Source organism: Schistocerca nitens, chromosome 5 (genome assembly GCF_023898315.1).
Source record: "Schistocerca nitens isolate TAMUIC-IGC-003100 chromosome 5, iqSchNite1.1, whole genome shotgun sequence".
In the NCBI taxonomy this organism is placed as follows: domain Eukaryota; kingdom Metazoa; phylum Arthropoda; class Insecta; order Orthoptera; family Acrididae; genus Schistocerca; species Schistocerca nitens.
The window spans coordinates 759,597,403-759,624,772 of NC_064618.1; the positions used below are offsets into that span (position 1 = coordinate 759,597,403).

Consider the following 27,370-nt stretch of genomic DNA (forward strand, 5'->3'; position numbering starts at 1 on the left):
TGAATCAGGTTGCCAATGTGGCCCGATAGTCAGTAAACTTATAATTTTTTTTCAATAAACAGCATTACAAGACAATGTCAGATGCCTTCCTGAATTTGAGGAACACTGCATCAGCATGAACACTGCTGCTGAAAGTACTGTGGATCTCATGAAGTAACAGAGCAAGCTGAGTATTGCAAGATCTCTGACAAATAAACCAAGGATTGAAGTGAAAGCATTTGTTGACAAAATAAACTGAGGATTGGACACTGGTCTCAACTGTGATACACACCATTCATACACACAAGCAAGCACACCTCACGCACACACAACCGGTAACTCCAGCATCTGGGCCCAAGATGCTAGAGTTGGTGGTCATGTGTGTGTGTGTGTGTGTGTGTGCGTGTGTGTGTGTGCTTGCTTGTTGTGTGCATGTATGTGTGTGTGTGTGTGTGTGTGTGTGTGTCTTTTACTGATGAAGGCTGTGACTGAATGCTATATGTGAGTGTCTTTTAATTGTGTCTGTCTACAACTTGACATGTCTTCTTAATGGTAAGTGTCAATCTGTCTTTTCCTACATTGTTGATATTCCTATCTGGAGTTTCTATTGTAAGGATAGTTTACCAGAATCTAAGTTGATTTTATAGAAAAGATTTCCATTCTCTAAAAATGTCATAATACATGAGTGTAAAACATGTCACTTCATTCTTCAACAGACTGACATCGATATAGACCTGTAATTACGTACATCTGTCTTACAACCCCTGTGTTGCTCTAGCAACCTGTGGTAAACTGCTGGTGGAAGGGGAGCAAGTTCTTTTACATAATATTTGTAAAATATCCTGTGATCACTTACCTCAATACCAACCACTTCAAAATTTGTATGAGGAGGGACCGTGTTATGTTCTTCCACAGTGAAAAAGTTTTGAAAGACTAAATTCAGTATTTCAGCCTTCTCTTTGTCATTTTCTGTTTTGGTGCCATTATGGTCACAGAATGGCAGAATAGGTGATTTAGAACTGCTTACTGATTTTACATAAGATCAAAACCTCTCAGTTGTCAAAATTTTACTTTCAAAGTCATTGAACACTTCTCTCCTTAAACTCAGTTTAACATTGTTCAGCTTTTGTTTGTCAGCTAGGTTTTGACTTCTCTTGAATCTGTGATGTAGCTCTCTTCATTCACATAGCAGTTTTCTAACATGGCTATTAAACCATGGTGGCTCCTTCCCATCCCTCAAGACCTTACTAGAAACAAACTTGTGTAAGGCACATTGAACAGTGCTTTTTAATTTTTCCATTTGTGCTCCGCATCGTCATCCCTAGCACTGAATATGTGATGTTGTCTGCCCTCATACTCTGCAATTTGTATCCTGTCACTTTTGCTAAGCAAAAATATTTTCCTAGTTTTCTTGACATTCAGTCATAGATGCTATCACAACCTTATGATCACTATTATCCTCCTCTACATTAATAGATTTGAGAAGTTCAAGTATGTTTGTTGCTATGAGGTCTAAGACATTACCTTCATGAGTTGGTTCTCTGTCTGCTCAAAGTAATTTCCAGACAAACAATTCAGAATAAAGTCAGGTGAGTCCCCGTCTCTGGTGCCAGTTCTGATAGCATGACTCTCCCAATCTATACCTGGCAAGAAGAAGTGATCCCTCTATTACAAAAGCATGATCAATAAATGTAGTATCACCTTTTTTGTCAATGTTTTCGTAACCGAGCAAGTGATTTATATGGCTCAAAGACTTATTACAACTGTGAGTGACAGATTGAGTCATGTTATAAAACTCTGTGGATATAATGTGAAACATTACAGGTACAGTGGAGTGTCTTACTTCTGTTTTAGAATTGCAGAGAGTAGGATCACAGCAGAACTGTAATGAGTGGCATTGTTGTAAGCTGCCACTTTGAATACTGAATGTAATTCGATTAATTATGATAACATTTCATTTCATACAAGAGGATGGTGTATGCTGAAATGTAGCTACAAAAATCATTTATGGAAAAATATAATGTCATGAGTGGAAAAGGAATGTTTAATTCTTTGGTTATTTTAAGTTCTCCCTTGTCTGTGGCTCAGAACATTATTTGGTGTATCATAACTTGTAGGGAACTTTGTATCCTGGTAAATCAGTAGAGCCTGCACCACAGTCATTTATGCTCTATTCTGAGAGATTAAATCTTGGACTTTTATTGAAATTAATACAAAATTTGGACACTGATTCCCATGCTGCAGAGTGAGTATGTCATAGCATCCAATACAGCTTCCCCAAGACGTACGATTGTGCATCTGACCATTTTAAGAATTTTCAGAGCCAACATCTGCCAGAATTGTACAGAGCCACAGAGATTTTATTCCATGTGCTGACTTCAACATCGAGAGGCAGACAGAGTGTGATCATGAACTGTAACTGTCTAATCATTTTGTTTTATTGACTTAAGAATTCAAAGTAGTAACTAAATTTATGCCTGGGAGTGTGGGAGATACTTGTGTTAAAATATTAGGGAAATTTCCATTCAAGTAACTAGATACTATTAATTTAACTTCAACTTCATGGGGAGGAAAGTTAAAGAAAGTTATTAACAATATTCTGCAAGTTCTCTCTTAAAGACTCTACCACTATAGCTCCTGACCCAGGTGGTGTATAAAAGCATTTGATTACCATTTTTGACTGACCTTTGATGCTAACTTCACACGTATTAATTCACATTCGGAATATGTGATAACCTCACTAGATAGTATCGAATCATTCACTGCAATAAATACACCACTGCCATTGATGGCTAACCTATCCTTACAATAGAAACTCCAGATAGGAATATCAACAATGTAGGAAAAGACAGATTGACACTTACCATAAAGAAGACATGTCAAGTTATAGACAGACACAATTAAAAGACCCTCGCATATAGCTTTCAGTCACAGCCCTCATCAGTAAAAGACACACACACACACACACACACACACACACACACACACACACATGCACACAACAAGCAAGCACACACACACTACAAGCAAGAAGTACACCTCACACACACATGACCATCAACTCCAGCATCTTGGGCCCAGATGCTATAGTTGGCGGTCGTGTGTGCATGAGGTGTGTTTGCTTGTGTGTATGAATGGCGTGTATCACAGTTGAGACCAGTTTCCAATCCTCAGCTTATTTTGTCAATAAATGCTTTCACTTCAATCCTTGGTTTATTTGTCAACAAATGCTTTCACTTCTTTTGGGCTAACAAAGGTTAAATTTAGAGTTTAGTTTCTAGACCAGTTGCCCCTCTAATATGTGAATGTCTTTTAATTGTGCCTGTCTGCAGCTTGACATGTCACTTTACAGTGAGTAGCAAGACAGAGTGCTACTTACAGTATTTTCCTACATTGTTGCTATCCTTACAATAAATATTCCAGCCTGATTTTAGGATTTCATTGGTATTCTCTTCTGGTTTCAACCATTTTTCTGTTCCGAATACCATCTGGGCATTATAACCTTTAATAAGTGGTACTAATTTGGGACCTTAATATGGACACCCCTGCAGGTTACTAATAACACATTAACTTTTTGACCACCGATCTGTGAGGAGGAGCATTTACTGTGAGGACAAGCATATGATAAATATGAGTAAAATTTGGCACTTTTTATATGTGTGACTACTTACCATTGTGATATAGTTTCTCATATTAACTGTTTCCCATGGTGTTAATAAGACTTGTTTGCTTTCCGATGTATTCTCAGCTAATGAACTGAAAACTATGCTTGCTGCTTCAGGGTCCATGAATATGTTGAACTCAACACCTGGTTTTCTGTTACCAACACCTGAAAGTAGGCACTCCAGACAGATCTTAAAATGACATAAGCATATAAAGCCACAGTTTTTATAGAGCTTACTACAGTCATTACTCACTGAACATGGTATCCATAAACTTATCTATGGCAACAAGAAACAATTTTGAATCTCAGGTTTATGGAACTAATGACTTTATTTATGTTCTAAACAACTCTCATGAGAAAAATGGTACATTAAGAGTAAGAGATTTAATGTAGAGAGTAAATCAGTTTGAATAACAGACTAAAGCATAATACTGGAGAAGAACAAAGGAACATAATCATAACGTGACATAACATAATAAACTGAACTTTCTGAAATATGGCATTAATTTGTAAATAAAGACAAATTGTCTTTCATCATGTAGAGAAAGTTTAAAGTGATAGATTGGCACGTAGTAAGAGTGATGAGTGTTACTTGGCTTTTGTGTGTATCTCTTTGGGCATGGGAGGGGAGAATGATACTTCAGCTTAAATGAAGAAAGTAATGGTCTCAAATCCAGAGTGGGTATGACAATAGGCAGGAGGAGAAGAAAAAGCTGGTAAATGTAAAGTTCAGAGAACGAAACTGAAAGAATAAAATTTTTTTGAAACAAAAATTTATTTTTACAGGAAAGAGCTTTTCTTAAACTATTTTTCTACATACACACATCAGAAAAAGTTTTGCACCACCTTGGTTCCAAGAGTTCTGGCACCTGTACAGAAAATTGGAATAAAGATCAACATAAACATCATTTCCGCCCTTTTTATTGCTTTTGAAAACCACACATTGCATGTTGTACCACCATACAGTGAGACATTCAGAGGTGGTGGTCCAGATTGCTATACACACTGGTACCTCTAATACCCAGTAGCACATCCTCTTGCATTGATGCACACCTGTATTCGTCATGGCATACTATCCACAAGTTCATCAAGGCACTGTTGGTCCATATTGTCCCACTCCTCAATGGTGATTCAGCATAGATCCCTCAGCGTGGTTGGTGGGCCACATCTTCCATAAACAGCCCTTTTTAATCTATCCCAGGAATGTTAGATAATGTTCATGTCTGGAGAACATGCTGGCCACTCCAGTTGAACGATGTTGTTATCCTGAAGGAAGTCATTCACAAGATGTGCACAATGGGGGCATGAATTGTCATCCATGAAGATTAATGCCTCGCCAATATGTTGCCGATATAGTTGCAGTATTGGTTGGAGGATGGCATTCAGGTATCGTTCAGCCGTTATGGTGCCTTCCGTGACCACCAGCAGCGTACGTCGGCCCCACATAATGCCACCCTGAAACAGCAGAGAACCTCCACCTTGCTGCACTTGCTGGACAGTGTGTCTAAGGCATTCAGCCTGACCGGGTTGCCTCCGAACATGTCTCTGGTTGAAGGTGTATGCGACATTCATTGGTGAAGAGAACATGATGCCAATCCTGAGTGATCCATTCGGCATGTTGTTGGGCCCATCAGTACCACGCTGCATGGTGTCATGGTTGCAAAGATGGACCTCGCCTTGGACGTCGGGAGTGAAGCTGCGCATCATGCAGCGTTTTGCTCACAGTTTGAGTCATAACACAACGTCCTGTGGCTGCACGAAAAGCATTATTCAACATGGTGGCATTGCTGTCAGGATTCCTCCAAGCCACAATCTGTAAATAGTGGTCATCCACTGCAGTAGTAGCCCTTGGGTGGCCTGAACAAGCCATGTCATCGACAGTTCCTGTCTCTTTGTATCTCCTCCGTGTCCAAACAACATCGCTTTGGTTCACTCCGAGACGTCTGGACACTTCCCTTGTTGAGAGCCCTTCCTGACAATGCGGATGTGATCAGACTGCTGTATTGACCATCTAGGCATGGCTAAACTACAGACAACATGAGCCGTGTACCTCCTTCCTGGTGGAATGACTAGAACTGATCAGCTGTCAGACGTGCTCCGTCTAATGAGCACTGCTCATGCATGGTTGTTTACATCTTTGGGCAGGTTTAGTAACATCTCTGAACAGTCAAAGGGACTGTGTCTGTGATACAATATCCACAGTCAACACCTATCTTCAGGAGTTCTGGAAACTGGGGTGATGCAAAACTGTTTTTATGTGTGTAGTTGTCACCATTGTTGAAACATTTGTTGTAGCAGGAAATTGACTTTTAATTGTCCTCTTCATAGAGAGGTGCTGCCTGTGAAGACAGCTACTACTGAATACCATTTTTTGTGACTTTTCTGTTTGCTGAGTCCTTTTGCAGAGGTGAAACTGTCAATTCTGTATGATTCTGTGAAACACTGACAAAACCTCAGATGCAGTTCAAAACAAAGGCGTAGAATGTTCAGTCAAGACATTGTGTTGCTTTATGACAAAGCCCATCATCATTCTGCTGGTGTCACTCAAAACTTTCTTCTGCAATTCAGTTGGGAACTGCTCAATCACCTACCACACAGCTCTGATCTTGCACCTTCTGACTACCACTTGTTCTTGTATTTGAAGCGTGATTTTGGAGGAAGGCACTTTAACAGTGATGACAATGCAAAAATGGAGTTCAGCAGCAACTGTCTTACTGCAGCAGCAACTGTCTTACTGGTGACACCTTTCTATGAAGAGGGTGTAGATAAGTTGATTCCCCACTGTGGCACATGTCTGAACAATGGTGGCAGATATGTAGAAAAATAGTTTAAGAAATGCTATCTCTTGTAGAAATAAATTTTGGTTTGAAAAAATGTTTTTGTGAAACAATGGAAACTCTAAGTTGGAATATCAACAATGTAAGGAAAAGATAAATTGCTACTGACCATAAAGATGGCACACTGAGTTGTGGACAGGCGCAACGAAGAGACACTTACATATTAGTTTTTGGCCAAATCCTTCTTCAGAAAAAGGAAACACACACACATTCATTCACACAAGCAAGCACATCTCACACACACATGACCACCATCTCTGGCATTCCAGCCCAAACTGCCAGACACGGCAGTCATGTGTGCAAGAGGTATGCTCACAGTATGTGAATGAATGTGTGTGTGTTTTGTTTTCTGCAGAAGGCTTTGGACAATAGCTAATGTATAAGTGTCTTTTGGTTGTGTCTGTCTGCAAGTCAAAATGTTTTTATGAGTTTTTTTTCCAAAATGGTACTTACTTTCTGCACATGCCTTGTGTATAAGTAATTCCTTTTATATGCTTGTATGTTACTCATTGCTTCCTCTTTACTGTGAATGATGATGTATCCTCACACTATTTGTAATGAACTTAACTTTATTTTTTCCAAACTGAAACCTTGTGCAGTGTGTTTCATATATATGTCGCTATTTAAATGCCAATTTTGTGTGACATATCCTTAACTATTTTCTTACTTTGATGCTCTCTTTCCTGTTTTGCTTAATTACTTAAGAAAAAGGGTGTAAATCTGAGGATTATTAAAATTTTCGTGCTGTTGATGGCTTTAGTACAACACCTGTACTAATTACAACTATTTCATGATTGTCTGTTGTACTTTAAATACAAATCCTTTATATCTTACCCTCAACACTGCCTCCCAAAACAGCAACTTGTTTCACATTTTGAATAAAACTAGGATCCTTTCGTATTGCTAAAGCAATGTTGGTCAGAGGTGCTAATGCCAGTAGTGTGATGTTCCCTGTGAACAGTTTCAATGAGATGATAAAACAGCCATTTTAACTTATCCATTCAAGTAAGCTTTTGAATACACAAAGAGAGGAAAGTAGCACAGAATTGCAGCAGTTAACAATAAAAACAGATGAAGATGTCACATACTGAAACTAAAGAAAGAATTCTAAATGAAAAATATATTTGGATTATTTTTTATTCATTTATTTAACTAGGCAATGATTGATAGTTTTACTTTTAGAATTATTGGTTTCAGCTGTTACTAGAGCCATCCTCAGATCAGTGTGCCACAGCATAAGGAACCTTGTATCATGTTAGCACATACACTTTTCATCTGGTTCAGCAAAAGATAAAAGAAGTAATTTTTTTTTTTATTACAGCATTCTCCAAAGTAACAATTATGTCATATTCCACACAAGTATTTGTTCCACTTTTTCAGGCAAGCAGGTTTAATGTAGGTGTTTCATGTGGGAAGACACCATTTGTTCCATGATTTATAAGGTTTTTGAATTTGAACATACACAACATTCATGATGTACCTTGTGTTAGAGCTTCAGATCTTGAAACTCATGAGAAAATCTATTTCCCTCTCTGGACTCAAGAATCATATATCTGGAAATTGAGAGATATGTTCTGAATAGTAATGAAATGATGTACAGAAGTAAGCTTCATAGATATGGTTACTGAATACCAGCATAACATTCTTTTACAGTCAGCATCATAAGAGTGGATGGTCATGAACAGCAATGGTGACATGGAAGTCATTGATTGAAACACATATGCTTAAAAACCAGAATTGGCTATTGCTTAAAGATAGATGCCAGTTATCCCACCAAAACCTACTTACAAAGTTTTGAAAAACAGTATTAAGTGAAGAATCTAGAGATGTTGTTCAACCTGCTGTACATCATTTATGTAAGGATTGTTAAGACAAGATTAGACTAATTACAGTATGCACAGAGGCATTTAACCAGTCATTCTTCTCACACTCCATTTGCAGCTGGATGGGGAAGAAATCCTAATGTGTGGTATCATGCAAGTACCCTTTGCTATGCACTTGCAAAGAATATATGTACATGTATATTGTGTTATGTAGTTCTCATTATGAAAAAAACATATCAGGAAAGGGAATGAGTCATTAGTGAAGAGAAGGAACTTCTATAACCTACTCTTTTATGCTTCACAGACTACTGTCCAGCTTCAATGATAGTTAAATTACCAGTGGCAGGCAGTGTTGTGTGACCTTTGGTGTGCTGTTCAGTGTGATAAAAGTGAAACACAGGGCACGTGTTTCCACATTTAGTCCTCACAAAGAGAAGTACATAAGTAATTTAATACATTATTTACATCATAGAAAGTAGCAAAACAAAATTAGATCCAATAGTGTGACAAATTTAGAGGTATGTATTTCCTTTTTTATGTCTTAAGGAAATCTTTACTATGAAGATTACTTCACCCTGGGTTCCAATAATGGGAAAGGAAGGAAGACAAAGTCTAAATTGAAATTACAATGAAACGAATACCCCTATCAGCATACAGGCTTTGATATAAGTCAACGGGGACAGTTGAAAATGTGTGCCCTGACCGGGACTCGAAGCCAGGATCTCCTGCTTACATGGCAGACACTCTATCCATCTGAGCCACCGAGTACACAGAAGATAGTGTGACTGCAGGGACTTATCCCTGGCATGCCTCCCATGAGACCCACATTCGCAACTTATTGTCCCGCACTATATGCATAGTGCCCCTGCCCATTGTACTCATTACTCGCGGCCTTACTACAAATTCCTGTAAGAGTTCGGGCACTGTTTGTGCATCTGCATAGAAGAAGATGGTCAAATGGCTGGTGAGCCTTATATATGAATCAGCTGCATGGTCAACGACGGTATCTGTTCTTTCAGACATGTCCGAAAGAACATATACCATCTTCATATGTATCAAGTCTAAATTTTTGAAGAAAAAAGTGATCTGTATATTATTTCTACCACTTTATTTTACATGATCTTGTAATACAGAAATGGAATGCTTTCAGGTACAAGTTCTTATTTAAAGAGTTGCTTGGTCTCCACTACAGTCTATAAAAGTATGTGATGAAATTTAGAATTATCCACATCTCTTTAAAATTCTTAGCATTTAAAAGTTGTAACTTTTATTTGTATACAGATATTACCTCCTTAAGCTGCTATGTATACTGACAAACCATGCAGCTGACACTATTCAACATGTGTGGGGTGATATCACTTACAGAGATGCAGTCTTTCAAACTTTTTATATTTTTTAACTTACTACAAGGATTGGAACTTTAATAGTGGCAACTATTTATTTACAGTTCATACAAAATAGATACATGTTTCAAAGTTTTACTAACCTTCAAAGTAGTTACCAGCATTGTGTATAACCCATTGCCAGTGATGTGGAAATTGTAGGATACTCTTAGCAGTGCCAGTTGTGTTGACAGTTCAAACAGCACGGTCTATTGCCCAATGAATTATTAGCAGTTCTGAAGCGAATGCCATGAAGTGTTTCCTTCAGTTTAGAAATTCAGTTGAACTCACGAGGGCTTAAGTGAGGGGAGTGAAGTAGGTGGTATAGCACTTAGCATACCCATCAGTCAGGTCCTGCAGAAATTGTCATCACTTCTGTCTCTAAGCTGGTTGTAGGTTGTGTTCCAAAAGTGAACAGCATAGAGACAGAAGTGATGAAACTTTCTGCAGGACCTGACCATCATTTTGTTGGACAATGCTCAAGCACGTACAGTGCAAGCTGTTACTGATTTGTTTGACTGATGGGGCTGCTAAGTGCTATACTGCATACTGCACTCCCCTGACTTAAGTCCTCATGAGTTCAATTTGATTTCTAAACTGAAGGAAACACTTCACGGCATTCGCTTCAGAACTGCTACAAATTCATCGGGCAATAGACCGCGCCGCTCAAACTGTCAACACAACTGGCACTGCTAAGAGTATCCTACGACTTCTACATCGCTGGCAACAGGCTATACACAATGCTGGTGACTACTTTGAAGGTAAATAAAACTTTGAAACACATATATATTTTGTACGAGCTGTAAATAAATAGTTGCCACTATTATAGTTCCAACCCTCATACATTTATGATTAATTTTCAGTAAAATAAAAATATGGTTCTATTCATTGTTGTGAATGATTGAGAGATAGTACAATATCCTAATAACAATAACTGAAGAGGTTTCTGGTGAAAAAACAGGCATTATTGCTTGGAAGTATTCCTCGTATACCTCCGTACACTACAATGTGACATGTAATTAACACACAAAAACTGATACGTCTTACTAAACATTTGATAACTTTGACAAAACAGGAGGCATCCACCATCTAACATTGCTTTGTATGAACTAGCGTCCAGGCTGCAGAGAATCCTCACCTCCACTTCACAGTGCTAGTCAGTGATTCTCTTTGTCTTGACTTCCCCACAGAACCCTTCCCCCTCCCCCTGGAGTGAAAAGCAATGGAGGCTGGAAAACCATTTTCTGTGAGGTATGCAAGCTGATGATCATTGGCACCTGCTGTAGTGCACAGATGGTGTACATCAGGTACAGATCAAACCAAAGAGGATGGTGATATGGCTGACCATAGTGGGAAGAGGGAGTGGCTCTTCCACTTTGAGAGCAGCACTGAATTGTTGGCTGACATAGTGTGATTCAGGAGTGTGTTCAGGGGAGACAAACTGGTCATGGTATTAAGGGGCAGGCTGATAGGTTGCTGACAAGTGAGAGTTGTGACAACACTGCTGTGAAATCCATCATCACTGGCAGGCGGATGGTCCGAAGGAGGTGGTAGCGATTGCCTTTGATGTGATCTATGGAGCTGTGTGTTTTGCTTGTATGTGTAGGGTACTGTTGACTAAATTGACTGCAGTTTCTTCCAAATGAAAGTCTCTTACATCAGTCATGATTATTTCTAGTTGCACAGGACATAATTCACTCAGATGACGGACGTCCAGATCATCGTGATTCTGTAGGTTATTCATGTTGTCTTTGGTGATAAGAGTCCATGCTAGTTTCAGTGTGTTGATTGAGACTGCTGTGGTGCTTCTGTTGACATCAGTATCAAATATGTGAGGTCCCAGTCTGGCCACTTGGAATGGGCTGTTGTAGGATGGTCATAATGCTGTTCATACTGTATCATCACATAGCATGATGATGTGTGTGCAGTTCAGCAGTCTCTTATGTGTGAATAGTTTGGGGGCTGTGTGTGCAAACAGATGAAGTACCATTGAATTTCTAGTGTGATCCTTGACATGTTGCACTATCAAGGGAAGATCCAGTGGGTTGGGACGGGGAGGACACATAGGAGAGCTTCCATCCATGTGTCCCTGAGGCACATAAGAATTATCTTCATTGTGCGGTGCCATGGTATGATGGTGAGAGGTGCTACAGAAGTTAGGAACAGCTTCTACACAGTGTGAAAGTCTGTCAGTCATGGGTAGGAGATATCTGTAGCCCTCTGACTGTGGTAGAGGTCCTGCAAGATCTAGATGTAAGTGACAGAAGCACCCATGTTGTATTTCGAAACTGCCAAGTGATGCCTGCGTGTTTCAGCCCATCTTGCTTCATTGACAGTTGAGGCACATGCACATTCAGTCACAGCAGTTGTGTCTGACATCCAGCCAAGCAAATCACTCAGTGACCAGCTGTGTCATGGATTGGATGCCTGTTTACTTGGAGGTGAGTTCACAACATTAGCTTAGCATGAGGTCAGGAAGCAGCGTGATTTTTTGGAGCATGTGCCAACTGACTGAGCAGAGGAGGCAGGAGTGCCAAAATCGATGTTCTGCCTGTGTTGAGCCACTGAATATAATCTGTCTGCTAGTACCAACTTCCTTCTGAGTGGCTCTAACTCGTGCACCACAGTAATTGTGAGCTGTAGCTGGGATGGAAGTTTCACAATCCATAATGTCCAAAGGGTTGAGTCCAGCATTAGTGTGAGGTTGACTAGCAAATGTAGATGACTCCAGAATTGTGAAGGCATTCCCTTGGTGAGCTGTTCCTCATCAATGACTTGCCACACCTGTTGTTCAGAAGTGGGGGCCAGTCATTGTAATAATGCTGTTTTTGCTTCATCGTACTTGTTGTGTGGTGAAGGGGAAAGGATAATATCACTTATTAGTTCTGCATGTTCCTTGAGATTATGGATTAACATCACAAATTTTGAAATGTCATTGGAAGTGCCTAGTGAAGTGAATATACACTCAGCCATTGCGAAACACAATGGCACTTTGTCAGGTTGGAATGGTGGGAATTTCAGTTGTCGTGCAGCTCTGAACTATTCTGTGAATCCAATAATGGTTGTACTGCCTGAGCTAAATAGAAAGGTACGACCAGTGATATGAGTCACAGCATGGTTGGAGCTGGGAGCATATAATTGGCATTGCACAAAGGTCAAGAACATCAATATCCTATTCTGTGGAGTGAAAGTAAACTTTCAAAAGGGTTTGACTTAACAGGAAAGACTGATACACCACTACATCTCTTTGCAAAAGATGTACTGAATCTTGAAAACAACTTTGAAAAGCTTTCTGATAATCTTGATCTCAACCCACCTCACAGTAAAAAATGGTCTGCGGTTAAGACAACAAAGCAAGAGGACACAAAATAATTGTCAATTGACAAATCTCTATTTTGAAGGCATCAATGGATTTATCTATGACGTGTGTTGTGTCCACAAAAACTTCCAAAGTGATCATTTGCTACAAGTAGCAATTTTTTACAATTATGGGGACATTGAGACATTGAGACAAAGGGAATCACTGACTAGTGCCGCTTAGTGTGGGCATGGATCCTCTGCACCCGGGATGCCAGTTTGCACCAAGTGATGTTATGTGGTGGATTGTATGAAGTTCTTCTTCTTCTGTAGCGGTCAATCCAAGGATTGGTTTGCAACAGCTACAATGGCAGCTTGTCTCCATTCTGTGCGTCTTTCAGCTTTTCTCTTCATTTCTTTATAGGTGTTACATCCCACATCTTTCACAATTTGATCCATGTACCTCAGTCATGGTCTTCCTCTTGGTCTTTTTCTCTCGACATATCCCTCTATGATTGTGTTCAGGTGTCCTTTATGTCTTAATAGATGGCCTGTAAATTGCACTCTTCTTTTAACAATGAAACTCCAGAAGCTTCTCTTCTCACCTGCTCTTTCCAGAACCACTTCGTTTGTGACCTTGTCGATACATTTTATTCTGAGCATGTGTCTATAGCACCACATTTCAAAAGAATTTATCATCTGGTCTTCCTCTGTCCCGAGAGTCCATGTTTCACACCCATAGCATGCCACGCTCCACACATATAAAAATCTTTTCCTGATTTCAAGGCTGATGTTCTTAGATGTTAAGATGTTTTTCTTCTTGTTAAAAGCAGCCTTTGCTTGAACAATTCTACTTTTCACTTCTGCCTTGCCCCTTCCATCCCTGGTAATATTACTGCCCAGATAAGTAAATTTATCAACTTGTTCAAGCAGTTCATTGCCTACATGAACTTGGACTTTCACTTGATCTTCTTTGTCGCATGCCATTACTTTTGTTTTTGCTTTATTAATTCTCATATTATATTCTTCATCCATAACTTTATCCATTCTATTCAGTAGGACTACAAGATCTTCTTCACTTTCAGCCAGGACAGCTATATCATCGGCATATCTTATCATATCTATTCGTTGGCCATGAATTACTACACCTGTCTGTGAATTTTCCCTTACTTTTTTCAGTGCCTCTTCAATGTATAGGTTAAAGATAACAGGGGATAGTGCGCAACCTTGGCCATCTCATTTCTGAGACTCCCAGTACATCAATATCCATTCATTTCATTTCCATTTTCAAGTTTTCCAGTTTACCACATTTAAGAAGTGAGTTGACGTTCCATGTTGCTATCCTTCTTACATTAATGCTTTTGGATTTTGGTATCTCTTTAGTTGTGCCCACCCGGAGATCTGAATGGGGGAGTGTTTTACCTCTGGAGAATTTAACCAACGAGCTTTCCATCATAAGCTGTTGATACTTGGGATACCTGCTCGGGTCTTTAATGGAGTGGATTCCTGTTGCCTTCTCCATTCTATGCCGTTGGCCACCTTGTGGCTCCTCCACCTTTAGGAGCAGTTTCCCACCCCAAGGGCAAGAGAGTGCCCTTCCTTCTAGCCGCTCATCTGCCCTCCTAGAAGGCCGTTGGCACTTGAAAGAAGGTAATCTCCTTATCCCGGGAGATATTCGGCTCAGTAGAAGTATAGGTTGGAAATGAAAGCCCCCTAGCCCTCGAAACCTAATAGTGTCAGGGTCGGAAAAGAACAAGAGTTGGCCAAGGGTGGCCAAATAGGAAAAATAAAAGTGAGCAGCCTGGCATAAGTAAGTGGAAGCAATGCCAGGACTCAGGTCGGGACCCTGTGGTTGCCAGCCACGTACTCACTAGGTATGAATCCCTGGGGTATGAAGTTAATAAATGTTTATTTAGACACATCGGTGTTTGTGTGTTACATGCCACTTTCTACTGTACAGAGGTATACTTCCACAATGGTGACCCCAAAACAGTGAATGCCCCATTATTTATGAAATACTGTTGTTTTCCATGCTATAGCAAATTAACACTGGGTAGTTCCTCATGCCTCTGTGGCTATTAATTCATCAACACTGACTGCAGTGTAGTGCAGCCATTGGCTTCATCTAAAAACTGTGTGGAATATGGAGCAGTAAGGAGCACAAATGTCGCATCACAAAATACAGTTACTGTGACTCAATCATGGCTGCCATCAGAGCCTTAATTAATGAAGTCGCATGCTGACCCCACACTGACCTTTTCGACATCAGTTCACATTTGGTTTTCATGCAATCAGACATGGTGCTGATAGTGCCTTCCGTGTCTATCATACAGTGATCAGCATTCCAATCTGAGCTGCTGGAGATGGTGGTCACGTGTGCGTGAGGTATACTTTCTTCTGCTAATGAATGTGTGTGGGGTGGTTCCTTTTCCAAAGAAGGCTTTGGCTATAAAATTCTTGTCATTGGTAGGGTACCTTTTTAATGCATTGTGAGGTCATATATGAAAAGATAACTTATGTAGTCATATGTTGTTCATTATCAGAATGCAGAGAACGTGTCCATGTTTTAAGTGGACATCTAGATGCAGAATATAAGAAAAGATTATCCAAGCTAATGTCATGATTAGAGATTAGATTAGATCAGTTTCTCGTTCCATAGATCTGTGCCGAGGAGATCCTTGTGGACGTGGAACATGTCAGTTTTTTAAGCTGAAATGACAATACTAATAGTATTGAGAACGTGTCCATGTTTTAAGTGGACATCTAGATGCAGAACATAAGAAAAGATTATCCAAGCTAATGTCATGATTAGAGATTAGATTAGATTAGTTTCTCGTTCCATAGATCTGTGCCGAGGAGATTCTCGTGGACGTGGAACATGTCAGTTTTTTAAGCTGAAATGACAATACTAATAGTATGAGTATATACAATACATAATTTTTTTAAGCTGAAATAACAATACTAATAGTATGAGCATATACAATACATCATTTGTTTCTATTAAAAAATTCATCAATGGAGTAGAAGGAGTTGGCCACTAACAAGTCTTTCAGGCTCCTTTTAAACTGATCTTTATTTGTAGCTAAATTTTTTATGTTTGCTGTCAAATTATTGAAGATGAGTGTTCCTGAGCAGTGGACCCCTTTTTGAACTAAAGTAAGTGCTTTTAAGTCCTTGTGCAGATCATTTTTGTTCCTGGTATTGTATGTATGAACTGATCTGTTTGTTGGAGAAAGAGATATATTATTTAGGACAAATTTCATTAATGAGTAATTATACTGAGAGGCAGTAGTTAGTATACCCAGTTCTTTGAAGAGGCTTCTACAGGACGTCAATTTATTCCATGAATAATATGTATTACATGTTTTTGGACTCTGAAAACTTTTGTTTGACTTGAAGAGTTACCCCAAAATATTATACCATATGACATTATGGAATGAAAGTAGGCAAAGTATGCAAGCTTTTTCATTTTTATGTCGCCTATGTCTACTAACACTCGAAATGCAAATACAGATTTGTTAAGGCATTTCTGCAGTTCTGTGGTGTGCTCCTCCCAACTGAATTTATTATCAAGTTGTAATCCCAGGAATTTAAGACTGTCAACCTCTTCTATCTGCTCTTCTTCATACTTCATGCATATGCTGGGTGGAAACCTCTTACAGGTTCTGAATTGCATATAGTGAGTCTTTTCGAAGTTTAATGTCAGTGAGTTGGCTTTAAACTATTTATTAATATCCATGAAAATATCATTAGCAGATCTTTCTAGAACTACATGTGACATACTATTTATTGCAATACTTGTGCCATCTGCAAACAAAACGAACTCTGCTTCTGGCAGTGTAACTGATGAGAGATCATTAATGTACACAAGAAAAAGCAATGGCCCATGTTTTAACTCAACAATGCAGTATTACAGTACCTAGTGGGCTGGTATTGCATTTGATGAATGTATTTCCCTCTATATGAATTAAACAACAGAAAATCCAGGATGGAATGTAACAATACCAGAGAAGGAAAGTTGCTACTCACCATATAGCAGAGATGCTGAGTCATGATAGGCACAATAAAAATATTCACTTAATTAAAGCTTTTGGCCATTAAGGCCTTTGTCAGCAGTAGACACACACACACGCACACACACACTCACATAAACGCAACTTGCACACACATCAGCAGTCTCAGAGAGCTGAGACCACACTGCGAACAGCAGCACCAGTGCATGATGAGAGTGGTGACTGGGTTGGGGTAAGGAGGAGGCTGGGGCAGGGAGGGGGAGGGATAGTATGATGGGAGTGGTGGACAGTCAAGTGCTGCAGTTTGGACGGAGGGCAGGAGAGAAGGTGTGGAGGGGGGAGGGGGTAAGTAGCGGAAAGGAGAGAAATAAAAGAAATTAAAAGACTGGGTGTGGCAGTGAAATGATGGCTGTGTAGTGCAGAAATGGGAACAGGGAGGGGGCTGGATGGGTGAGGACAGTGACTAACGAAGTTTGAGGCCAGGAGGCTTACGGGAAGATATGATGTATTGCAGGGAAAGTTCCCACCTGCGCAATTCAGAAAAGCTGGTGTTGGTGGGAAGGATCCATATGGCACAGGCTGTGAAGCAGTCATTAAGATGAGGGATATCATGTTTGGCAGTGTGTTCAGCAACAGGGTGGTCCACTTGTTTCTTGATCACAGTTTGTCGATGGCCATTCATGCGGACAGACAGCTTGTTGGTTGTCATGCCTACATAGAATGCAGCACAGAGGTTGCAGCTTAGCTTGTAAATCACATGACTGGTTTCACAGGTAGACCTGCCTTTGATGGGATAGGTGCCTTTGATGGGAAGGTGATGTTAGTGACCGGACTGGAGTAGGTGGTGGTAGAAGGATGTATTGGACAGGTCTTGCATCTAGGTCTATTACAGGGGTATGAGCCATGAGGTAAGGGATTGGGAGCAGGGGTAGTGTAAGGATGGACGACTATATTATGTGGGTTCAGTGGACAGCGGAATACCACGGTAGGAGGGATAGGGGATAGGAAGGATAGTGGGCAGAACATTTCTCATTTCAGGGCATAACGAGAGGTAATCAAAACCCTGGCGGAGAATGTAATTCAGTTGATCCAGTCCCGGATGGTACTGAGTTACGAGGGGAACGCTCCTCTGTGGCTGGACTGTGGGACTTTGGGAGGTGGTGGGAGACTGGAAATATAAGGCAGGACCTCATTGATTTAAAAAAGATATAGTTCTCTAAGTTTTGGTAGACAAAGTAGTTAAGAGTATTATTCATACTGTAAAATATTCTTCAAATTTTGTAGAATCTCTGTCATTACATCATCACAGTCTCTTGCACTGTTGATTAAATAAGTTTATTCACACTATACTACACACACCACTAATATTATGTGACTGTCAAGATTTAAGTTTTTATTGATTGGAAAATTTTAAGTGTTTGTCATCTCTGTGTTTCAATAATAAAAGTTCTGCATAGTGTTCAAAAGGAGTGGCCTATTTCTGTTATGAATACATGAGTAAGGCTGAATATGTCCCTTCTGCCTCACACAAAGTAGCAAATAGAGTTGCTCTCCAAGTAATTTGTATTAGCGGTGGGCAATTGTGGTCAGCGATTGTGTTCTTCCAATGCCGTTGTTCCTTCAGAACATTCCATTGCAGCCACTACACTCTGCAGCCATAAAACATTGGATGTTACTTATGCACCTGTAGTGTCTTTGTTCCTTCAGAACATTCCATCCCAACCATCCCATGTGGCAGCTGTGACTCACCAATAGCCCCAACTGGGCAGGTGTAACTTGTGACTTGAATGTTTTGGAGCCGGCCATTGTGGCCAAGTGGATCTAGACGCTTCAGTCTGGAACCGCGCAACCACTATGGTCGCAGGTTCGAATCCTGCCTCAGGCATGGATGTGTGTGATGCCCTTAGTTTAGTTAGGTTTAAGTAGTTCTACGTTCTAGGGGACTGATGACTTCATATGTTACGTCCCATAGTGCTCAGAGCCATTTTGAATGTGTTGGTTCCTTCAGTGACAGTTATAATCGGTCTGCCAATTGGAGAGTGAGCAGTGCTTGTGGTGTGGGAAGTGGGCTTTCCCAGAATAACACTACAATTGCTTACAGGCACACTAAGAATCAGTTTCCTATCTAGCAGTGCAATACAGCATGTAGTGATTTAGGCTGATTCCGCCATGTGTCTTTCAAGCATTCCTTATGTTAGTTAATAATTTCTGTATTCTGTGAGGTGTTAACACGTTTAATGAAATATAAATATACCCTGGTTGTGTCTGTGTACTAGGTTGGAACTAGGGTTGTAAAAGTAATGAATAAATTTTGTACCTGTGTACTACTGAAACACCTAAGTGGAAACAAAGCCCCTGGAGTAAATGACATTCCTTGAGAATTATTGAGGTCCTTGAGAGAGCAAGCCATGATAAAACTATTCTACTTGGTATACAAGTTACATGAGACAGGTGAAATTCCCTCAGATTTCAAGAAGAGTGTAATAATTCCAATTCCAGTTTCAAAGACAGTGAGTGCTGACAGGTATGAATACCACTGAACCATCAGTTTAATAAATTATGCTTGCAAAATATTGACACAAATTATTTATGGAAGGATGGAAAAATAACATTTGTAGATTTAGAGAAAGCTTTTGACATTGTTGGTTGGACTACACTCTCTGAAATTCTGTAGGTAACAGGGACAAAATAAATGGAGCAAAAGGCAACCTGCAACTTGTGCAGCATCCAGACTGCAGGTATAAAAACTGAAGAATATGAAGAAAGTTAGGCAGTGGTTGAAAGGTATTTTATCTTGTTCCTGATGCTATTCAACCTATACAATGAGCAAATACAGTGTAGTTGAATTAAATTTCCTGATGCTGAGAGAATTAGATTACAAAATGAGACAGTAAAAACAGCAGATAAGTTTTGGCAGAACATGCAGAGTTGCAGAGTAATGGCCGAAATTGAGAGGATAGAAAATTCAGACTGGTGATAATAAGCAAAAATTACCAAGAAGGCTGAGTTTGTTAACATACAATATAAATTTAACTCTTAAGAAGTCATTTCTGAATGTATATCTCTGGACTGCAGCCTTGTTAAGAAATGAAATATGGATGACGTGTAGTTGAGACAGGAAAAGAATATAAGTTTTTGAAATGTGCTGTTACAGGAGAAAGCTGAACATTAAATGGGTAGGTTGTCTAACTAATAAGGAAGTACTGAAATCGGGAAGAAAATAAATTTGTGTCATAAATTGACTAAAAGAAAGTATTGGTTGATAGGGCACATTCTGAGACATCAAGGAATCATCAATTTAGTACTGGAGGACAATGTGGAGTTAAAAAAGGGAGACAAAGAGACAAATACAGTAAGCAGATTCAAATGGATGTAAGTTGCAGTAGTTATTCAGATATGAAGAGATTGGCTCAGGACAGATTAGCACAAAGAGCTGCATCAAACCTGCCTTCTGACTGAAACACCTAAGTGGAAACAAATCCCCTTGCCTTCAGACTGAAGTCTGTAACAGCAACATATATTTGATATTGTTGACATACATATTCATTACAAAGTATTCATTTGACAGCACAAGCTATGTTTGGGGAAGAAGACATGTGAGTCATGAATTGTATCCATCTGAGTCTACAGAAGGTAATTGTGACTTTCCCTGAAAGTCTCACTGACATTTGCATGTTTCATCATGCCTGACATGAGTTCAGCACTATGGACTCCATTTCTTTCCCAATAAAATAAGGGAGCACAACATACTTAGCTTTGTTCTTGAAGATCTCATAGGAGTCAAAACTGTGCAATTAGTATCCCAGATTTTCAATTGCAGCTTTGCAGAAACTTCCCTAATGGCTTTTATCATGTTAATTGTAAGAAATTAAGAATAGGCAACTAGTTTCAGCAATCTTCCTCACTGTGTTTTACTTCTTACACCACTTGTGGATCAAACACATTAAAGTTTCAACATGGGCACTAAAATTATGCAACAAATTAACATACATAGAAATTGCAGAACACGTCTTTTTCATAACACATCTGATGAGCAACTCATTTTCTTGTTTCTTCATGCCAAACATGATGCTCCTCTCCAAAGTCAACCTTTTTTTTACATCTGGACTTCATTATGCAGTTCACCGATAATTGGTTAAATTTAAGTTAAATATTAAAGATATGCTGGCAACTTTAACATAATATCTCCACTTCTTTGTTGTAATCAGATTCTGTTGTTGTTGTTGTTGTTGTTGTCATCATCATCATCATCATTGTTGTGATCTTCAGTCTGAAGAGTGATTCGATGCAGCTCTCCACACTACTCTATCGTGGGCAAACCTGTTCATTTCTGAACAGCTATTGTGACCTACATCTTTTGAATGAGCTTACTATACTCATATCTTTGTCTCTTCCTACAGTATTTACCCCCACACTTCCTCAAATACTAAGCTGGTGATCCCTTGATACCTCAGAATTTGTCCAACCAACCGATCCCTGTTTTGTCAAGTTATGCCATAAATTTCTTTTCTTCCCAAGTCTATTCAGTATCTCCTCATTGGCAAACATGATGTAACTGGCAAACATGATCTTCAGCATTCTTCTGTTGTATCGCACTTCAAAACCTTCTATTCTCTTCTTGCCTGAACTGTTTATTGTCTACATCTCACTTCCAAACAAGCCTAAACTCCAGACTGATTCCTTCAGAACAGACATCCTAATACTGAAATGTACATTCAATATTGACTAATCTCTGTTCTTCAGAAATGCTTTCCTCATCATTGCATTCTACATTTTATATCCTCTCTACTTCTTCCATTATCAGTTATTTTGATGCCAAAATAGCAAAAGTTACAAAACTCATCTACTATTAGTTCTCCAATCCAACCAGGCAGCCATGTGGTTCCATATTGCTGAAGCGATCCTACAGAGCCATGGCATTATAGATGACACATCAAAATTTTCAGCATTATTGAGCAACATCTCTGAGTACATGTATTTGGTCAGTGACGTCAAAAGTGTACCATACATTACCAGCAGATACAATGCAGCTAAAGGTGCACTTCTACAGTGCTTCATTAAAACACTGGAAAAACAGCTAAGTGAAGTTTTGTATGAAAAGAAGATTGACCCACAAACACATTTGCAATTTTGGGGACATCTGCAAGCAGTAGTGGACCCTAGCATTATCCCAGATGCTGTGCTGTGGTCTGTTTGGATATTAAGATTACCTCCCTCACTACAGTCAGTGCTAATATTGAGGGAACGGGTCCCAATTGATATTAAGCTAAATTTGGCAGACAGTCATTATGCAGTCCAACACAGACAACAAAAAGCAATTTCAAGACACAGCAATGCCTTGGATTTCAAAACAATCCATCCCACCACAGTAGCCATGAACACACAATGACACTGGACACTGACCAAGCACAAGCACCACTGACAACAACCGAGTGCAGGATGCCAAATGCAGATGCATGCAACTCATCCCCATTCACACTGTAAACAACAACACAGTGACTGTTGACGTGGGGGCATGTCCTTGTTTTTGCTGGTTTCACACATGATTCAGCAGGAGAGCACGCAACTGTTCAAGTCCTTGCGAGTTCTCAAACTCTGACAGTGGTCCACAGTAGAAGCACTGGACCACCCAACAAAATGAAGATGCCTAAACAATGAGAATAAATGCCACACCAGTTTGCCTATTCCTACAGACGATGCTCAACTCCACGTCTTTGTTCATATGTCAAAGAAAAAGTTATTGGCAGATACAGGATCAGCAGTCAGTGTCATCCCAGGCAGATCTCCACCATTGACAGCAGTATCTTCACATACACAATTGACAGCAGCTAATGAAATATCAGTATGACAGTTCAGAACTGTTAAATTAATAGTAGATTTCTGACTGGCGACAAAGTGCACATGGCTGTTCATAATAGCAGACGTGACTGAATCAATCTTAGGTGCAGATTTCCTTGACCATTTTCGCCTTGTGCCGGACTCAGTGACAAAAGTACTTAGGCAAACCACTTCATGTGAAATTGGAAATGGATATGCCAGTTCCTATGAACTTCACACACTGAATCTCATACTGCTGGATATGATTGCAAGATATCAAGCAGTCAACTGTGAAAGAATTCAACTATTAGAGGAAAATGCAGTACTTAAAACTTAAATACAGACAGCAGAAGAAGAATTCAAGTCAGTCAGTATGTATTCAAAGTGTACAAGTCTCCCCATTACGTGATGCTTATATCAAACAATTGTGCATTGTATACACACTACACCATGATGACTGGTGCATTTTAAACTGCAGCACCTAGTGCCACATAGACTGCATGTGGCTAAAAACTGACAGATGAGTTACTGCATGTGGAAATAGTGCAAAAATAGTGTAGTCATTGGACAGTTCATGTGCCTCACCCATAAATTTAATATCAAAAGCATGGTGGTTTGTACATACTTTGGCCTGTCAGCTTCTGAATGCATAGCCAATACCCAAAATATATCCAATCTTGAATATCCAAGACTTTTCCCATGCATTGGCAGGTGCCACAATTTTCAGCTTGACTGCAAGAAAGAATATTTGCAGATTCCTGTGCTGAGCAAAGATGAGCTAAAAATGGCTGTCATCCCTTTTTGTTTATGCTGTACATGTTAGAAAATGTTGTACAGACCTAGCAGAGCTTCGTTGACAAGTTATTACTCCAATTTGTTTACCTAGATGACATCCTAGTTTTCTCATCTTCCCCAGATGAACAAGAGGAGCTCCTCCACATGGTTTTTAATAGGCTAGAACAGCACAAAGTAGTAATAAATCAAGACAACTCGCAGCTCCCATACAGATCATTGCCTGCCAGCAGAAGCAATAAGAAACTCAGGCAGTGTCTTTTCACCAAGATGATTTCAAAATCTTGACTACATCGATCAGTTCACAACTGACAGACAGCATATCAGAGGAGACAAAAATGTTGTGGCTGTCATGAATCAATGCATTGTACAAGAACATAGGTTATGAGGATATTGCAGTGGCACAGGAATGATACCCACAAATCCAAGAACTTTCGCACAGTGTGAACACCAGTCTTAAGCTTGAACATCATTTGCTCACCGGATTCGAGAATCAGATTTGCTGCATCATTTTGCAGGGCAGGGCTCACCCATTGGTTCCTTTGACTATGCGGAAACACATCTTCAATCACTTGCGCCAATTGTGTCACCGGGGATGGGATATGTCCCTCAACAAAATTGGTAACAATCTGTTACATGAGGCCAGAAGTAAAGAAAAAAGTGGACACAAGACACAAGTATGTGTAGCGTGTCAGTGGACCAGTTTGACATCCCTAAAGGCAGACAATAACATGTTCACTTTTATTTGATTGTGCTCCTTCTGGAGTAAAATGATTGTAGACATATTCTCTCAGTGGTTGATTGTGTGAGACAGTGAGTGGAGGCAGCACCATTGGCAGAAATCACCACAGAGTTAACAGGTAAAACATTCATTCAGTTGTGGATATCTAGATTTTATTGCCTCGGTGGGATTATCACTGGTCAGAGCTGTCAATTCGGGTCAGCCTTGTTCATGTAACTCTGCAGGCTTTGTGGCATCAGGTGCTTTTGCTCCACTGCCTACCATCCTCCAAAGGAATGGGTTGGTGAAGTGGTGACATTGGACTCTTTAAGGCAGCTTTAATGTGCCATGGTGAACAATGGTGTGATGCACTTCCTTTTGTGGTGTTGGGCATATGCACTTCCTTCGAAGAGGACTTGCAGGCATGACTAATGGAAGTCTTGTACAGTGAAGCTTTACATCTCCCGGCAGAATTTGTTGAACCTGTTGAACCACCAAATGTGTTGTACTTACTGGAACTAGTCAGCAGAGCATGAAAACATGTTTCACAGATCTGCACACTGCTGACAATACCTTATGCTGTACCAAATGTTTTTGTGCATAATGCCTTCGCATGTTGTGACTACCTAAGGTTAAGAGACAACACCATAAGATCAACACTGCAACCACCATATTCAGGACCACTCAAAGTTCTCCAAAGGGGAGACAACACATTTGTCACTTTACTGCATGACAAGCCAACAGTAGCCTCCATTCATCATTTGAAACCATCTTGGATACTCATGATGATCCATTCACACATGCTCCAGACACTGTGGTGGACATGCCAGGGGAACGTCAACCCTTTTCACCACCCTGCATTAAACAACAAACATTGTTGCCTCCAGCTGTGAGCACACCCATGCATCCGGTTGATGAATAGTGCTCCTGTGTTGCTCCCCCATGCACTGGCACTTAGAGGATTACATTCTGCACTCAACATGCTTACCCCCCCCCCTTCCCCCCATGGAGTACGGTTGATTTGGGGGGGGGGGGGCGGGGGGTAAGCATGTTGAGTCCAGAATGTACAAGCTCTGACAAAGTAAACTCTCTGATGTCCACCTAAGGCAGATTAACACAGACATTCTTTGCTTCCAGCCATCTGAGTCTGGCTCTTGAATCATAAATATGTGATTTTAGCTTGAGCAGTTTCAGTCAATAAAGTGTCTTTTGTCAACCGTCATTTTGGGTTTGCCTACTTCTATTAACTTCCCTATGATGACAATGACATGTGTATCTGTAGTCAGACAGATGCTTTCAACTGTAATAAGTAGTCCTAATTCAGCATTCACATACTTACCTTTTGCTTTCATGTTTCAGAGGTTTCAGTGTGCCTCATGGCCTACTTGGAACCTATCAAGTAATGAATAGGTTTCTGAAAGATATCACCTTTTTGAAACTGTAATATTGTAGCATACTACTCATAATTAACAGATTAGCCTTTTCCTATCTTATATCCCCAATGAGATATTCTGCAAAATGGAAAAAATCTGTTTAGCTATTATATTCTGCTTTATCACACTCTAATAAAGCAGTAAATAACTCCAAGTAAATGAAATTATACAACCATAATAACACCAGATACTCATGCAACACATATCATTTGTAATAATGGGACATCAAATGGCTGCTGAATAAATGAATTAAGCTGGAGAAGGAAAAGAGTGTGAATAATTTTCTCCACTGTTTCACTTATCATCTGTTTTGATGATTAATCCTATGACTGTCTTGTTCAGAACAGAAGGGCCAGTGACAGGCAACATCCTATTTCTCAAGTTCTTGAGTGAACAAGGCTGATAAGCTTACCTGGATTCTCCGAGACTATCCTAACGAGAGCATCAACAGCATGCTCCTTCTGCAAGTACTCAGCAGGGTCTGGTGCATTTGGGTACTCGATGTCACCGAACCCATCCTCGCCGAAGTAGTTGTCTGACTCAGGTGTCTCCAGAATAGACTGTGAGGCACCCGCATACACTGGAATCTGCAACACTGACCATGTTGGAGGACTGCTTGTTTGTAGCTGTGTGCTGTAATTCTTCACTATCACATGGATCATAAGAAAGAGGAGCAGCCAGGAGAGTGAAGACTAGAGGCAGGGAAGAGAGAAAAGATAGACCGTGATTGTGATTGGCAAATAATACATTAATATTGCATGAACTATTTAGCCAAATCAGATGAATCTTTGTTAATATGTACAGTTTTATTCTCAATGTGTTCATTCTTCATTAATAGTCTCATCATTATGATGCAACACGATAGAACAAATTTGGAAGTAGGCTTGATCATCAATTGCAATAAGAATAAAATAATGTATGATGCACACTATGAGCAAAATAGTACACATTAATTATAGCCCTATAGGAGCATGTTATGAAACTGTGTTTTCATGACAGTCAAGGAAATCGACTGAATGAAGGAACAAAGAGTAAAAATCGCCAGGAGATTTTTTCATGTCTGAACTGTAAAGTTAATAATCATTGTGCATTACCAGTTTTTACTTAAGGCAGTTAGATATGGACTTTTAATGTGAAATCCTTTCAAAAATGAGCAGATACACATTGAGTATTATTAGAAGAGACAGGGAAATAAATGTCAGGGAAAAACTGGAGTGGAAGGTGTAATTATTGGCCACAATGAGAATGGAATGAAGGTTGTGGAACATGCATCTGATGTATGGGTTTTACATGAATGAAGAAAGTTCTTCACAGGATTCTAAGACATGATAAATGGTTGAGGCAATGGTAGGTGTTATAATTACCCACATAAATAAGTACAAAGTACAAAGCCAGACCAAGTCCACAATGCAAATCACAATATGACCCAAAAGCAAAGTCAAGCTGCTACAAGGAAATATAATTGTGAAATGAGAGAGAGACTGCTCTACTCCAGAATTACATGAAATTAGTTTGTTGATCAGTATCTTGAGGTGGCATTGGCCATCAGTGGCACGTACAGAACTTGAGGCAGTGTGGTATTTTGATTTTTTATTGTGCTGCTGCCTTGTGG

General features: G+C 39.8%; 1 protein-coding gene across 1 annotated transcript in view; it reads right to left on the reverse strand.

Annotated features, from left to right (window-relative positions):
* Positions 1-27,370, reverse strand: part of LOC126260706 (pyrimidine-specific ribonucleoside hydrolase RihA-like) — a 100,483-nt gene that overhangs the window by 16,903 nt on the left and 56,210 nt on the right. Inside the window, exons 3-5 of the mRNA XM_049958042.1 lie at positions 26,171-26,345; positions 7,315-7,431; positions 3,651-3,808 (exon numbers count right to left, since the gene is read on the reverse strand). Of these exons, the coding sequence (XP_049813999.1) occupies positions 3,651-3,808; positions 7,315-7,431; positions 26,171-26,345 (450 nt within the window). The remainder of the gene's footprint in view (positions 1-3,650; positions 3,809-7,314; positions 7,432-26,170; positions 26,346-27,370) is intronic.